Source organism: Caretta caretta, chromosome 19 (genome assembly GCF_965140235.1).
Source record: "Caretta caretta isolate rCarCar2 chromosome 19, rCarCar1.hap1, whole genome shotgun sequence".
Lineage (NCBI taxonomy): Eukaryota > Metazoa > Chordata > Testudines > Cheloniidae > Caretta > Caretta caretta.
Window position 1 is genome coordinate 9,554,102 of NC_134224.1, and position 15,728 is coordinate 9,569,829.

Genomic DNA, 15,728 nt, shown 5'->3' on the forward strand with positions numbered 1-15,728 from the left:
TAATACAAACAACAATTATAAAAATAATTAATGTATTAGGCTAAACCAAGTGTTTGCTCAATAATCCCTTCCTATTGTGTGGTTTATCTGTTCTCTCGTACTTACCTAAAATATGGGTTTATATGTGGTTGGACTACTAATAATCAGCATTCCTTTGTTATCTTCCCTTACAGGATCTCAAAGCTCCTTGCAAACATTAATTAAGGCCCACAACTCCACTGTGAGGGACATATTATTCCCATTTAATAGCTGGGGAAACTGAGTCACAGTGAGGTGAAGTAATTTGTTGAAGGTCACATGTATAGTCAGTGGCAGAGACAGGAAGGACTCCCAGGTACTTTCCAGACCCTGGCTTACTGCTAGGCAACGTGAAACATGCATTTCCAAACTGTTAGATTATTTCCCTTTAGTGCTTTTGTTAGAAGCTGAGGAAATCAGCGGGTTATCAAAGTAGTCTCTTCTTCATACCATTACAAATAAGGGCTGCTTCACATAAACATCATTGTTCAGTGAATGCCAGGGTTTGACGTGTGTCATGGGCTCATTCTTGCACTCATTGAAATCAGCAGCAATTGTCCCACTGACTTCAGACGGAGCAGGAGCAGCCCTTAGAAGTACAACAGTCCTGCTCGTTTTCTCCCAGACTCTGAAGAGCTGCAGCTTCCCATGTGCTGAGCTCAGATCCAGCCAACATGCAGGGAGGGGTTGGTTTGTTTTTTTAAAGGTGAACTTCAAAGGAGCAGTAAAGGGCACGAAGAAAAAAAAACAAACATCTTTGCTCTGCAGTTTCTCTTTCAAGAGAATTTCATGCTCATGAAGGATGCTGGCTTCACAGCCCTGGAGACCATGGCTCTGAGTTTATACCCCGAGCAGGTACAGCCCAGGCAGTGGCAGGGCAAACTTCCCCCATGCCATGCTGCCAAGGTGCCTTCACCTGGTTCTGGAGTGACCCCACATCTCAGGGCAAGAGGGGAATTCATTCTCCATGGCCCAGCCCATCCTTGGCCGCTGCTGACACCGGGAACCAGGGCAAGATGGGAAGGGGGGCAATTAATGCCAGTTGCCAAGTGAATACCTCTCTATTAGGAACCGGACTGAGACCTTCCACTTCATCTCACTCATGGCACGGAACAGCCTCAGCCGGTAGAGTGTGTGTCCCTGCTGGCACAGACTGCGAAAGCGAAAGGTTCAGTAGCCCACAACTAATGCCCTGAGCCATCCAACTCTCACAAGCTAGCCTGTGTGCCATCGAATCAATGATGAAAGACCTCCCCATCCCCCGATTATAACACAAGCCTTTCAACCCAGTCAGGTGGAGGCAGAAGTCGCAGAGGGTGCGGCACGATCCTTGAATCATCTTAGTATCAGCCGGTCTCCCTTACAAAGGAAAATCCCCACTGTGACCGGTGTGACCCTAGCAGCCATTCATAAAGGGACTTGCCAGGCAGGGAGGCTTGAGAAGAAAATGAGAATAAGGAGGATTAAGAAGGCGAATAGGAGCAAAGAGTGGAGATTAATGACATGGAAACAGACTGATGAGAAAGGCAGGAGCAGGGGATGGGAGCCTGGAGCCCACTCAGAGTGCTTGCAGCAAGAGGTGCAGGGGCAGCTAGGCAGCTGGATGGCAAAGATTTGATTGGGGAAGGGGCATGGGACGATCACTGGTTGAAAGGATAAGGAGGAACAGAGGACACGACAGGGAGTGAGTAGAGCCAGGGACCCAGGATCTGGAGCTAGAAACCAGGAGATGTAGTGACACTGGGATTGCAGGGACACTCCACGATCTTTCGGAAGTACTGAGCTTTTGAAGCCTCGCTGAAGTAAATGGGAGCTGCAGGTGCTCAGGGCCTTTGAAAACCAGGCCATCATCATTGGTGTTTGGGATACCTGCACAGTCCCTGCCCTCACACTTTCCCTATAGGCCAGGGGCCAAATTCTGCACACCCCAGCAAGATAATCCCATTGACTTCACAGACATAGACAGCAGAATCTAGATCTGGGAAACTAACATCCAGGAAACTAGCCTACAGCCTGCAAAGACAGTGGCAGATTGAATTCCAGATCCTGTGAAGCTTTGCAAGGTGCTGGAAGACTGGGAAGAGGGGGAGAAGGGAATTAGTAAAAAGGACAGAAGGGCATGGAAGACTGTGATCATCGGAGCCCAGGAAAGAGATGGGAGGGGATTCTCTTTCATCTCAGGATCTTGTTCCCTGATCTATTGACTGTGTATTTCTTAAGAATTCCCAATTAAGACATGAAAAGAAAAGGAGGACTCGTGGCACCTTAGAGACTAACAAATTTATTTGAGCATAAGCTTTCAAAAGCTTATGCTCAAATAAATTTGCTAGTCTCTAAAGTGCCACGAGTCCTCCTTTTCTTTTTGCGGATACAGACTAACACGGCTGCTCCTCTGAAACCAATTAAGACATGGAAGTTTGGTGGGTCCTTGTCCCAAGGTCAGGCCCAGCATTATTAGAATTACTGGTTAGCTAGGAACCTCGCTGTCCTGCACGGTTGCCACACTCACACTTAGGAAAAACCTTCTGAATCTGCAATTGTCTTATTAACACAATTAATGAAGACCCAAACCCAGCAAGGCAGATAGAAATCACACAGCATGTGTGTCTGAGCATCCACATCCTCCCCCCATCCCTTGCAAAAGGACCCGAAGTGTCCGTCATCCTCATCCTTAACATCATCACCACAAGTGGTCATCATCCTGGCATCTCCCAAGGCACACAGGCCGGGACACAACTGTTAGAACGTGTTTATAATGCTGATGTCATTCTGCCTAAGGCACATTCGGTAGAGAGTTCAGCCCTTTCCCCTGATTTGTCGGTCCATTCCCTAGTAGTGGTGGGGTGCCCTTCTCCCTCAGTTTACTAGGCCTTTGCACTCAAGCTTCTCAGCACATACCTCGGTTACCACGGCACGCTTGTGGTCAGGCATCTGCTCATGTTCCTAATGTAAAATATCCCAGGCTGGTATAAACTAGCATCTTGTGGTTACCTGCCAGCAATTTAGTCATTATACCATTCTATTTTGTGATATCTTACTCCTGGTTAGCTGCTTATGCTAAGGGTTTTGAGCCTTATGCCTTGTTTAGCTAAGTTCTTGTAGGCTTATTACATTACTGCCTTAACTTACACCCTTGTAAATACCTCTCCCTGTAGGCTACACTCTTAAGGCACTTTCCAAATATTAATTCTCACAACTGCCCTGTGAGGCAGGCGGCGACAGTTGGTATTAAATATATATGCATGGTATCTATGAGGAAACTGAGGTTAAGGTGGGTTAAAGGTTAACGTGTCAGTGACACACCTGGGAAAATAGCCCAGGGGTCCTGACGCTCACTAGAGTCTGCTTCTTCCCAGTTAAAGTCTGCGAGGAACACTGGTGCTCCCACATAACAAACAAGGTGCTGCTACCTTGACTTTAGGAAAACCTGGTGAGACACCACTGGGGGTCTCTCATCAAATTACTTTCCAGTCAGGAAGGCAGCTCCCCAAGCCGGTGTAAACCAGAATTGTTCCCTCTGGCCCAGCGGGATTTTGTGGGAATCCAAATGACAACACTGAACCAAAGAAACGTTATTATGAGTTGATCAGCAGAGAATTTAGTGTGTTAAACACAGCCCCGGGCCTGCATCTCCTCTCATGTACACCGGGGCAAATCTGGATCAACTCCATTGAGGTCAATGAGTACTTGTGGCACCTTAGAGACTAACCAATTGGTTAGTCTCTAAGGTGCCACAAGTACTCCTTTTCTTTTTGCGAATACAGACTAACACGGCTGTTCCTCTGAAACCTGATTGAGGTCAATGACATCACCTTGGTCAGATAGGAGAATCAGGTGCACTGAATTCAATGGAGTTTACTCGGCCCAGTGCTTTCAGGGCTCCTATCTCTAAATAATCATTTTCCAGAAAGTATGAGAGCTGATTCTTCCTCCCTCCTGCTGTGCCCAGAGCTCTGTAATCAGCATCAGGCTCCAAAAGGGAAACTGAATTGCTGGCACAGTGGCTGGCTGAGGGGAGCGCAAAGAAATCGCTGACAAGGCTACAGGAGTGTCTGTGTGGTGACGGCAATGGAGTGGGGGGAAGAAGGTTGGATTTCCTGGCATTCTCCCTCCCTGATAAAAGACATCTTATGGGGACTTCCCTGCTTCTCCTCTAAAACCAGATCTCTGCTCTGAATACTCAGAGGCCATGCGGGATATTTTCCCTCTTCCTGCCTACAATGAACAGCTAAGAAGATGCCCGGGGTGTGTGAATTTTTCCTGCTCATCCGATTCTGGGAATAAATTGCTGCCAGGATTCTTTGGTGGCAGGGCGTGGGGAAAATCCCCCTTACAAGCAAATCACTGTTAAGTCACCTAGGAGGTGGTGGGGGTTATTTAGCTTTCTCTCTAAATAAAGCTAGCTCTGATTCCATGCTGGCTCGGGGGGATGGAGAGAAGATCCCCCTGGCACTTCCCTGGGCCAATCACATCACTGTAAGGGGTGCAGGTGGGGAATGAATCACCTGGATTCCCCCTATATATGAATCCCTGTTACGACTAGCCGGTGCGTGTGTGGTGGGGGGCGATTTATAGGCTCTCTCCCGAGTCCCTACCAACACAATGCCTTTGTCAGGCTTAGGCTCCCCTCCCAGGCTCCTACTGGGGGGGGGGCGGCTGCACCCCCATTGGGACGGGATGAGACAGGAGCAGAGAAGACCCCCCCTGCCTTGGGATTCGCCGCACACGCAGCCCCGCAGATCCCCTTCTTGCGGGCGGGCGCCTAACAGCCAATCGGAGCGCAAGCCCAGGACCTTTCCGGGCCCCTCCCCTCTTTTGCGGCTCGGTTAGGAAGGAGTTAAGTAGAAGCCCCGCCCCCTGAGGGGCTGGGGGACGAATGAGAGACGAGTGGGCGGGGCCGGGATGGAAGGTTGTGAAAGTGGCATTAGAACGCTGTGTGACAGCTGCTGCTTGGCAGGCTGAGAGGGAGAGAGCCAGAGAGAGAAGTAGAGGGACGGATGACTAGACCCAGATAGGCAGCTAGAAAGAAGCACAGGGGGGCTCAGAAAGAAAATGGAAATAAAAATAAATAGAGAGAGAGAGAGCTCAAGATAGACACACACAGAGAAAGAGACCAACATAGAAGTCCTGAGAGACCGAAAGGCGATCAAGCCAGATACATACCCAGAAAGAGAGCAGGATAAGTAGTCAGCAAGAGAAAAATAGAGGATTGGGGAGAAAAAGATATAAATGTAGTTTAATAGAGAGTGATAGAAGAGGAAGTGAGTGGACAGCAAGAAGAAATTAATCATGGATTAGAGAGGACGACACGGAAACAGAGATAAAATAGGCAGGCAGAGAGAAAGGTGACTAGGTACAGTAACTAGGACATGTTCTGTATAAATATGTACATGCCATACATGCACACAGAGGTAGAGGGGGCTAATTACAGAAGGTAAGGTGAGAGAGCATAGTTCTTCATCCACCCAGAGAAGTGGGAGGTAAAAAAAAAACCCCATACACATACAGAAATAACTCTCCACTCAGAGAGAAAGGGCTAACCAAAGGGGATAAAGAGAAAGAGAGAGCTTAATAACAGGCAGAAAGTGCAGAGAGCTTACTCCTAAAAGACCTCCAAAGACTCTAATGAGGCTGAGGATGTCAGTATAACTCTGATCAATTAGTGACCAAGAGCTGCTTTGATCATCTGTGGAAAGGGCATGGGGACATGCCTTCAGCACTGCGATCTCTTTAACTGGAAATGCTCCCCAAACACAGCAAGAAGCTAGAAGTCAAAGCTCCACAGACAGATCAATCGAAGGATAGCAGATTGGAGCCCCGGCTGCTCTCTTGAAGCTCTTCAATGGCAGAGGAAGTGGTGATCTCTATCTATGGACCATTGAAGGTAAAGGGGAGACTGAGATTAAAAGCTGTCAGAAGTGGAAAGGAAAAGATTTCTAAATGAGAGCATTAGAGTGAGCCACTCAGAGAGACATTTATCTGCTGCCTGCAGGAAAGTGTAAACTTTTGATACATAGAGAAGTCTGAAGGGACTGGGGCAAAAAATCCTACATCTGAACTAAAACAGTGAAGTGTGGGGGAGCTGATTAAAATGACACAGAGTATTAACCCAAGATAAAGGAATGGTGTAACCTTTTTCTCCAGGGGTTTAAGAGCCAGGCCAAGCAGTGGTAGAAAAATGATCATTGCTTAACACAATTTCATGCTGAAATAAATATTGCATTATAGAAGACAGAATCAGACAGTTTGGAAATCTTGTACGGCATCAAGAAATTGAAGGGTACAGAACCGAATGGTGCTGGGGAAGCTTTGCTATTAAATCTCCATGGGAGGAGAACAGATTTTAAATAAGAAAAGCAAGAAGAGTCCAATTTGAAGTGTGTTGTGCTGGAAATGCTGGAAGAGCCTACAGGTTAATACAGTGCTCCGAAGTCCTGAAAAAGACAGGATACAAAACACATGCTCCGAATTGCTCCCCCTCCAGTTCGGAAGCTGCCATTGGCTAGTGGACTTTGGATTGCGAACGGAGTCCACTGGAATGATCTTCCTTTCTGAATCTACCTGCTGATTAAGTTCACCTCCTCCTGGTTCAAATGAGGAGTCAGGGTCCCAGATGAACATATGCAGACCAGGAAGAAATACATTTTCATAACTTTCTTTGCCTCTTGGCTTCTGCTTTTCTTCTTTGGAGGAGACCAACTAAGACGCCTGGCCTTCCTCTCCAGAAAGAAAGCCACAGTGCTGAAGAACTGGCCCCGCTGGACGGACAGGTCCCTCCTCAAGAGCTTTGCAGATCCCGAAGAACTTCAGAGTGATGGAGGCCACCACAAACAATCTGCCAAAGCCAGAAGGGAGACAAGAATGAACATCTATAAGCACAGCAGGTGCCGCATGGAAACTTGCTTTGATTTTTCGAGGTGTGAGAAACATGGTTTCAAGGTCTTTGTCTACCCCATGGAGAGAGAGGACCCTGTGTCAGAAAGTTACCTCAAAATAATCACATCCATTGAGGATTCCCGATACTACACCTCCAACCCAGAAGAAGCCTGCCTCTTTATCCTAAATATTGATACTTTGGATAGGGATCATCTCTCCATCCAGTACGTTCACAACATCAACGATAAAATCCAAGGTTTCCCTCTATGGAACGACGGCCGAAACCATCTGATATTTAATCTTTACTCAGGCACCTGGCCGAATTACACAGAGGATCTGGGCTTTGACATTGGACAGGCCATCCTGGCCAAGGCAAGTTTTTATGTTGAGAACTTCAGGCCTGGCTTTGATATCTCCATCCCTTTGTTTTCGAAGGAGCATCCTCAGAAGGGTGGAGAGAGGGGCTGGCTGTACCAGAATTCTGTGCCTCCTAAGAAGAAGTACAAGTTGGCTTTTAAAGGGAAAAGGTACCTGACTGGCATTGGTTCTGACACCAGGAATGCATTACACCATATCCATAATGGCAAGGATATCATCTCCCTGACCACCTGCAGACATGGCAAAGACTGGGAGAAACACAAGGACACACGCTGTGACAAGGATAACTCTGATTATGAAAAGTAAGTCATTACTGATGTTAAGATGTACTCCAATCATTACTGATGTTGAGATGTGATTTATGGGTGAAATCCCTAGGGGATGGAGGAAACTCCACACGAGCCAAGGCTCTGGACCAAGATAAATAGTGCACTGGAATGTAGTTAGCCAATGAAAATGCAAAGACAGAGGAAGAAGGGAGGAAAAGAGGTCTCTCCTGGCTGAGAATCAAATCCTCCGCTGATGTAAATGGCCATTGCTTCATTGGCTGTGATGATTTACACCAGCTGAAGATCTGGCCCTGAACATTTCGAGTCACATAACAGACAGGGGTAATTTCTCTAGTCATCTTCCCCCTTCCCATCCTGCTGTATAAATCACTGCTTAATTTCCGTGATGGGAAGTGAAATGCAGGGCGTGCCTGTTCTGTATTAAAGTTCAAATAATCTAGTGAGAGCTGCTCTTATCTGCGATCAGCACAGCTGCCTCTCTAATAGGAGATTTGCTTTTTTCCAGAATTCCAGCAGAGAGGAATGATACTTGCTCCCCTCGTCCCCCGCCCCAGCATAAATATTTTTATTGGAGCTGAACCCAGACTAAACCCTCAGAGCTGAACACCCCCTAACGTGGTGGTGCTTGAAATCTGGATCCAGGCTTTCGGCCCTTGGCCCATAGCAGTGCCTTGGCTGGTGGAGAGGCTGTTTTATCGGAATACTGATTCTAGGCAGAACTTCTTAGTTTGGTAATGACGGGGATTACTGCTGAGCTGTTGCAATGCCGTGGTTGTTAGAGTCTTTACTCACTAAGATCACATCTACACTCAAGCTGGAGGTGTTATTACCAGCTCAGGTAGACACACGTGTGCTAGCTTTAATTGACCTCGCGGCTAAATATAGAAGCATAGCCATGGGGGTGAAGGCAGCAGGATGGCTAGCTGCCCCAAGTACAATCTTGCCTGGGACACTAGGGACTTACTCGGGCGGCTGGTCTGTCCTGTGTGCATCTGGCTACCCAAGCTGGAAATTCCACCTTCAGCTTGAGTGTAGCTGTACCCGTAGGTGCGTCTACACTGCCAAAAAAACCCAACGCCCCTAGCAGCAGTGAGTCTCAGAGCCCGGGTCTACAGACTCGGGCTCATGCAATGGTACTACAAATAGCAGCGTAGACGTTCCCGCTCAGGCTGGAGCCGGGGCTCTGAAACCCAGCCAGGGAAGCGAGTCTCGGAGAGCCTGCCTCTAGCCCAAACGGAAACATCCGCACCTTAGATGTCATAGCGTGAGCTTGAGTCTGTAGCCCTGGGCTCTGAGACTCGTTGCCATGTTTCTGGGGTGGGGTTTTTGTTTTTTTTTGCAATGTAGACGCAGCCATAGAGTCTGATCCTGAGCGGTGCTGAACAGCTACGTGTCCCATTGACTTTACATTGAGAGCGCTTAGCATCTCTCCGGAGCCGCTCGGTTCCTTGAAGGGCTGTAGCTGAGCGTGCACTGGTTCAAGTGGGATTTTCCAGCAGGGCCATGTTGTGGCGTCAGGCTCAGCTCAGTGCCACCGGGCATTCTTGTGACTGCAAATGATCACTGACCGAAGGGTTCCAGCAGCAGGAACATTCAGGTGAGGCGAGATTGGCTCCAGGGCATGAGCCACCCACTAACCGATGGTGGTGGTTAGGTAGACTCCCCCTGCGGGCAGGCAATTCTATAATTGTTCACTTTGGAGTTTCTTGGCCCCACAGTGGTGCTGGTCCCCGTTGGAGACAGGATTTTGAATGAGATGGACCCCTGGTCTGCTCCAGTCCGGCAATTCCTGCATTTTAATTTTCCTCTGAGCTGTTATTGATGATGGTTGTCAACAATGAGTCACTTTCCTGACGGTCAATGGTCCTTTAGTGCAGCACTGGGAAGAGTTTTTTTTTGTGGGGGTGGGGGGGTCCCATTCATTCTCTGCTCTCTTCCCCAAGGGGAGGGGACGGTTGGTGCTTGTCAGATCATAGGAGTCTTGGTAGTGGCAGCTCCCAGGGGCCACACTATGGCTGCAAAGCCCTGGGGAAGATATACATGTTGGTATTTTTTAAAGGTCTGTTCAATATGGTTTCATTAACTAAAGATCATTAGTTCCTCGAGCCGACTCTAGCTAAGGTTTAATAAGGCTACTGGCTCTTTCAGACACTGAGGATCTCGCATTCAAGTAGTGACTGGGTTCAGAACAACGATTCTGGGAGTTGGCTGCCATGGGCACAGGATAGAGTGCCTTCCTTTGCCTCTAGATCACTGGTTGGTAGGGATAAAGCCCATAACTGTCTGAGGGCTGGTGAGCTTCCTAGCTGTAGGACTCACACGGCTCCCATCACTGTCATGTCCAAGCAGCTCCTGATCTGTCATGTGTTTATCTTCATACAACCCTGTAAGGCAAGGCAGTGCTGTTATTCCCATTGTACAGATGGGAAACTGAGGCAGAGAGGGAGGAAGTGACTTGCCCAAGGTCACCCAGGGAGTCTGTGGCAGAGCTGGGGATCACACCCAGGCCTTGTGAGTCTCAGGCTGGCACCTTAATTGCTGCCAAGCTCTCCCTAGTGGCCAAGTCTCCACATCAGAGCCCCCTTTGTTGGCAGCCTCAGAAGATGCCAAGGCGGGAACAGGCCTTAAGGCACTGAGCTACCTCCCAGGCTGAAAGGTGGGTCTTGTCCAGATCCGGGTGAAGGCAGCTAGCCTGGGAAGCGGGCACTTGCTAGTGCTCTAGCTTCTTTTGATGATGGGTAGAAGGCAGCGCTCACTGAGAACATGAGGCCTGGCACCAACACGGGCGGAGAGGATGGCTCTCTCCAGAGCCCACCAAGGCTTTCTGTCTTTGCTCGTCTCTGCTCAGCGACAGATGCCCTTCAGCAGCCCCATAATAGATTCATAATATCTCCGTCTCGCAGGGAGATTGGATCAACAGGAAAGGCCTCTCAGGGCAACAGCATTAGAGCCATCGTCGGCCGCTGGCATTAGGAGGTAGCGGGAGGTTAATATGTGGCCTGCGTGTGTCATCAGGTGGAGCAGATTATCAGGGGCTGCAGGGAGACTCCGAGGAGCCAGGGAAATGAGAAAAGATCATCAGAATTCCAAAGGCCCCTGGCAGTCTCGCCCGCCTCGCAGGACGCAGTGGCTGAAGCAGGAACTCCGTGAAGGCCTCTCCGTAGCCTGCCCCCATGGGGGGCCTTTCCCTGTGTGGCTCAGAGGGCTGAGGCGACCGATTCTGTTAACTGGAAAGCTACCAGAAACCCAGCCTCCCAGGTCTCGTGCGGACTGGCGAGAGGAGATCGTGGATGGGTCAGAACGGCAGAGACGTCCAGGGCGGCGTCAGATCCTGCCCGCCAAGCGGGTGGCAAGAGCTGCCACATCAGGTCCCCGGAGCAGTGCATCCTGGTGAGGCTACCAGGTCCTGCGGCTTGGCATGGCAGAGGGAAAGAGGAAAGCAGCCCTCGCTGAGAAACAGGACCATGGAGCACAGGGCAGCCCTGATCAGGATTCTTGCGTGGAAGAGACTAGAAGGGAAAGAGGCCCAGAAAAGGAGAACCCACTACAATGGAGTAAAGCATGACCAAGGCCCTGAGAGCCTGCAAGTGGATATGGAGAGTTGCCATGAAGGGGTCCCATGGGAAAGGGGGTGCTGTGACTGGACAGGGCTGGGTCTCCCTGTTCCTGCCTCTGCCACAATCTCCCTCTCTGCCTCATTTTTCCCCTCTGTAAAACAGGAGCAATAACTCTCCCTGAGGGTGTGCCCTGGGGCCTTGCAGCAGCACAGCCCGGGCCAGGATTTGGCCCAGGGTCTAGAAATGACTGGTGAAGCCTCCCACTCAGAAGGGAATGGGAGCAGCCTGGACCCACTGCCAAGCCCGGTTGAGAATCAGAAGGAAGGAATGGTTTTTCCCTCTCTGAACACAGACGGTGCTCACGAGAACCTCATTGCAGTCAATGGATTTGCACCAGTGCACGTGAGATCACAATCAGGTCAAGGGTGTTTGTGTCAGGGAGCTTAGGGAGAATCAGGACAGGTCACTCCCTGATGTGCGTTTCGCGATCTGTCTTCCAGGGGCTGGGGTCGGGATGCCTTTGAGGATACCTGTGGTCTCGGACAGGCACATCCTAGGGGGGCTAGCCCCCCGCCCCCGCTGCTTGGATAGGTCGCTTCGTGCTGGGAATCAGACCCGCAGCTCAAAGTACGGATGTTCCTGAAGATCAGGGGAGGGACAGCTCAGTGGTTTGAGCATGGGTCTGCTAAACCCAGGGTTGTGAGTTCAATCCTTGAGGGGGCCATTTAGGTATGTGGGGCAAAAATTGGGGATTGTCCCTGCTTCGAGCAGGGGGTTGGACTGGATGACCTCCTGAGGTCCCTGCCAACCCTGCGATACTATGATCCTGAGTCACAGAAGGTTTAGGTACTCACCCTCTCTGAGCCCGTCTGTGTCCTCCACCTCTGGCGAGCGTCTCTCTCTGCAACTATTTCAGGATCCCTCGTACTCCCAAGAGACAAAGCGAGGGTTTATTTCTTGTGCACATGACAGAGGCAGTGTCAGCCTGGAGAGCTCTGCCTCGTGCATAATTAAAACACCCCTTGCCCTGGAGCACTAAATGTGGCTCTAGCCCAGTAATTGCTATCCCGAGAATTAAAATAAACGGTGTATTAGTTTAACTACCCGGCCACCTGCTGGATTTCACCTCCTGTCAGAGGCCAGGCGCTCTTCATGTCTCATCCGTCACAAAGGGAACAGTTCCCCAGGAATTAAAATGCCAGCCCGGCAGGAAGCGTCCTCGGTACAAGAAGGAGAGCGTGCACGTGGGTAGCAGCTAACGTGCGTTGGTTTGGGGAGAGGCTTATGAGAGCAGGAGTCCGAACGTTTGTGCAGAGGCCGCCGGAAGCTGGGACACAGGCCAAAAGAGTAATATGGCATTGGTGTGAATGTCCCAGTGAAGGAAGGGAGTTGTTTCTGGTTCCTTCCTGAGAACAGTAAGCTCGGACTCCTGGGTTCTGTTCCTAACACACTGGGCAAGTCACGCAGGCCCCCATTTACAGACTGGGTGCCCAGATTCCCAAAAGGTATTTAGGTGCCAACTGCCATTGATTTCAGTGGGCTTTAGGCACCTAAATACCTGTGAGGATCTGGGCCTGGGTGCCTAAGGTTAGTCCATATTTAGGCACCTGGATGAGGCCTAAATGGGGGCAGGCCTAAATAGGGGGTGGGCAGGGATAGCTCAGTGGTTTGAGCATTGGCCTGCTAAACCCAGGGTTGTGAATTCAATCCTTGAGGGGGCCATTTAGGGATTGGGGGCAAAAATTGGGGATTGGTCCTGCTCTGAGAGGGGGTTGGACTAGATGACCTCCTGAGGTCCCTTCCAACCCTGAGATTCTATTATCTCACCAAGCACTGAGCCCCAGCTGTTTTCAGGGGGAGCTGCTGGGCACTCAGTCCTTTTGAAAAAACTAGGCCACTTATTTGTGCATCTAAACGTGAACTTAGGAAGTTGGCTTTAGGCATCTGCTGTTTAAAAATCTTGACCCAGGACTCCTGGGTTCTGTTTACGACTATCACCGATCCGAGGCAGTTCTCTTAGGCCAAGCTATGTCAAACACATATGCAGGCCTGCTTTTCAGCCACACTAAGCACCTGACTACAAAATGTGGGTAGTATTTCCCTGTTTCATAGGGGCTTAATTCATTAGTCTGAGCAGGGCACGCTGAGATCCTCAGATGAAAGGCATCATAGAAGTGGTATGGTTAGTACAGAAAGAGAAAAATCACCGTTCGGACAGGACCAAGGTCCGATCTTCACCAGAAGGAGCTTTGGAAAGTGAAATGCCTTCCCCTCCCCATACTCAAGTAATCCAGTAAAATGGTTTGCAAGCACAAGAAGATTTACATTGAACAGAGGATGGAATTAGACTTATGATACATGGGGAGTACCTGGCTGACTGTCAGACTGACATATGGGATGGAGTGGAAGGGTTCACTCCAAAGCTGGGATCAAGGTGACAAAGGGCTCTGAGAATGGGTAGAAGGTAGAAAACTTTGATACATTTCCTATTTCCCTAGCCAACAGTAACCCTTGCTGTGCTGCACACTTTTAAGAACTGGCAAGGTTAAGAATTGACATTTGCATTGCACCCTTCCTCCCTGAGTCCTCCCCAACAGTGGGCCAGATTCTGGTGTCAATCCAGAAGAAATCATAGGATCATAGTAGTTAGAAGGGACCGCAAGGGTCACCTAGTGATACAATGTGAGGGAAAGGGGAGATTTTGACTAAGGAAGCTGAGGCAACCCCCCTGCTCCTCTGAAAAGCGCCCTGGGATCTTTAAAGTCCATGTAGAGCAAATGGAAGCTTGGTTTTTAAACGTTTCATTGGAAAGATCTGCACCCAGTAAGCTGCCTGGAACCGAATGCAGATCTATTCTGGAAGGATGAAGGGCTGAGCGTGGGAGGAATGTCTAAGAGTTACATTATTTAACAGGGTTATCCAACAGCCATCCTAGGACTCCGCTGAGCTGTGGGCTCGATCCTGCACTCCTTACGGGGCCAGACTTCTATTCATTTCAACTGCCGCAGCAGGCCCTATGTGAATGCCAAGTGCCCATGTGATCATGCACGGACACTTGCAAAGCAGAGGAAGTGAAATCTTCACATTGATACGGAGGGCCAGATTTTCAAAGGAGGCACAAGGCCAGGGGAGCAGCTGGAAACCCTATCCGTGCCTGTGGGCCAGCCCCCGTTTGGCACAGATTTGCCAGCCCACTGGGTGAGGGCTCATTGGGGCAGCACCACCCCGGACCTTCGTGATGTGCAAAGTTAGGGCCCAATCCTGAGCATCCCCCACCAACTTCCGTCGGTCGCTGTGGGGGTGCAGCACCTTTTAGGCTCCACTCCGCACTCTGCGGGATCAAACCCAATTTAACCCAAACCAGATCCTTTCAAAAAACAGAACAAAAACCACCTGGGAAAAACAACGTACATAAAGAAAGACAAACATTTTGCAGCCTCCTGAACAAAACAGGCAACATGGGAGAAGGCCCTGGGAGAAATGATTGATTGAGCTTTATTTCAATCACAGCTGTATCGAGTTAATCCTACCCTAGCCTTTCTCATCCTCATTGAAAGACAGTGACGGCACAAACATGTTCACAAGTTGCTACTGTCTCGGCAGGACAATACTGGACCCATAATGCGTAAGTATTTCTGTTAACAACAATAATTTGCCTTTATGTAGCGCTTTAATCCCAAAGGCTCTCATGGCACTTTGCCAACTCTCTGGGCACTGCCTTGCAAAATCATCGTGGCAGCCAATTAGCCCAGGTAGAAAGGGTGGCGAGGAGGGGATGAAAACGTTACAGGCCTGGTTTCTTTTACACCAAAGCTCCTTTACACCACTCTGCCAGTGTAAATGGGCCTTAAAGTGGACATCAGTGTAATTTACGCCTACTGGAAAGGAGAATCAGGTTCCCCTAACACACTGTATTTCTCTAGCACCTTCCACCTGAGGACTTCAGAGCACTTCACTGGAATTACTTCACTCCTCTCTTTAAAAAAAAAAAAAAAAAAAAGGTTTTTGCCCTTTAGCTGGTGGGGATAAATGTTGGTTTTTAAGAACAGGTTAAACACCTGTCAGGGATGATCTAGATGTACTTGATCCTGCCTCAGGGTGGATGAATGGATCTCCATGACCTTCGGAGGTCTCTTCCAGCGCTCCATTTCTGTGATCAGTGAATTCATGCCTACCTGGAATGTGAGGCTTACAACCATTTTACAGCTGATTAACGGAGGTCAAGGACTACACTGGCCAAAGTGGCCTCATCTGATACGCCTCAGTTCTGGGTGTCCAACTTGACACCCCTTGGGCCTGATTTTCAAAGGTGCAGGGCCCCCGCAGTGCGTGGACTCCAGTGGGCCTGGGGGAGAGGGAGGAGAGGGTTCAGTGATTCTTAAAGTCAGGTCCCAGGTGGCCGAGGTTGGGTACTGCAAATTCGTGGCCATTTAAAAAGGGATTGTGGGAGCACCCCTGTTGACCCACTGCTTTGAAAAATGTAGGGTTCAATCAATCCCTACCATCTTCCACTCCCACAGACGTCAGCAGGAGTCCTCCAAGGTAAAACAGGGGTATGTCTGTGCTGCATGCTTACCGCGTGTCCTTACACATGGTTTGGCCCAACCTC

The 15,728-nt window shown here is 49.5% G+C and overlaps 1 protein-coding gene across 1 annotated transcript in view; it reads left to right on the forward strand.

The window, feature by feature from the left end:
• The first annotated feature begins 4,924 nt into the window (after positions 1–4,924).
• EXTL1 (exostosin like glycosyltransferase 1) overlaps positions 4,925–15,728 on the forward strand; it is a 41,326-nt gene continuing 30,522 nt past the window's right edge. Inside the window, exon 1 of the mRNA XM_048826007.2 lies at positions 4,925–7,574. Coding sequence (XP_048681964.2) covers positions 6,640–7,574 — 935 coding nt within the window. The 5' untranslated portion in view covers positions 4,925–6,639. The remainder of the gene's footprint in view (positions 7,575–15,728) is intronic.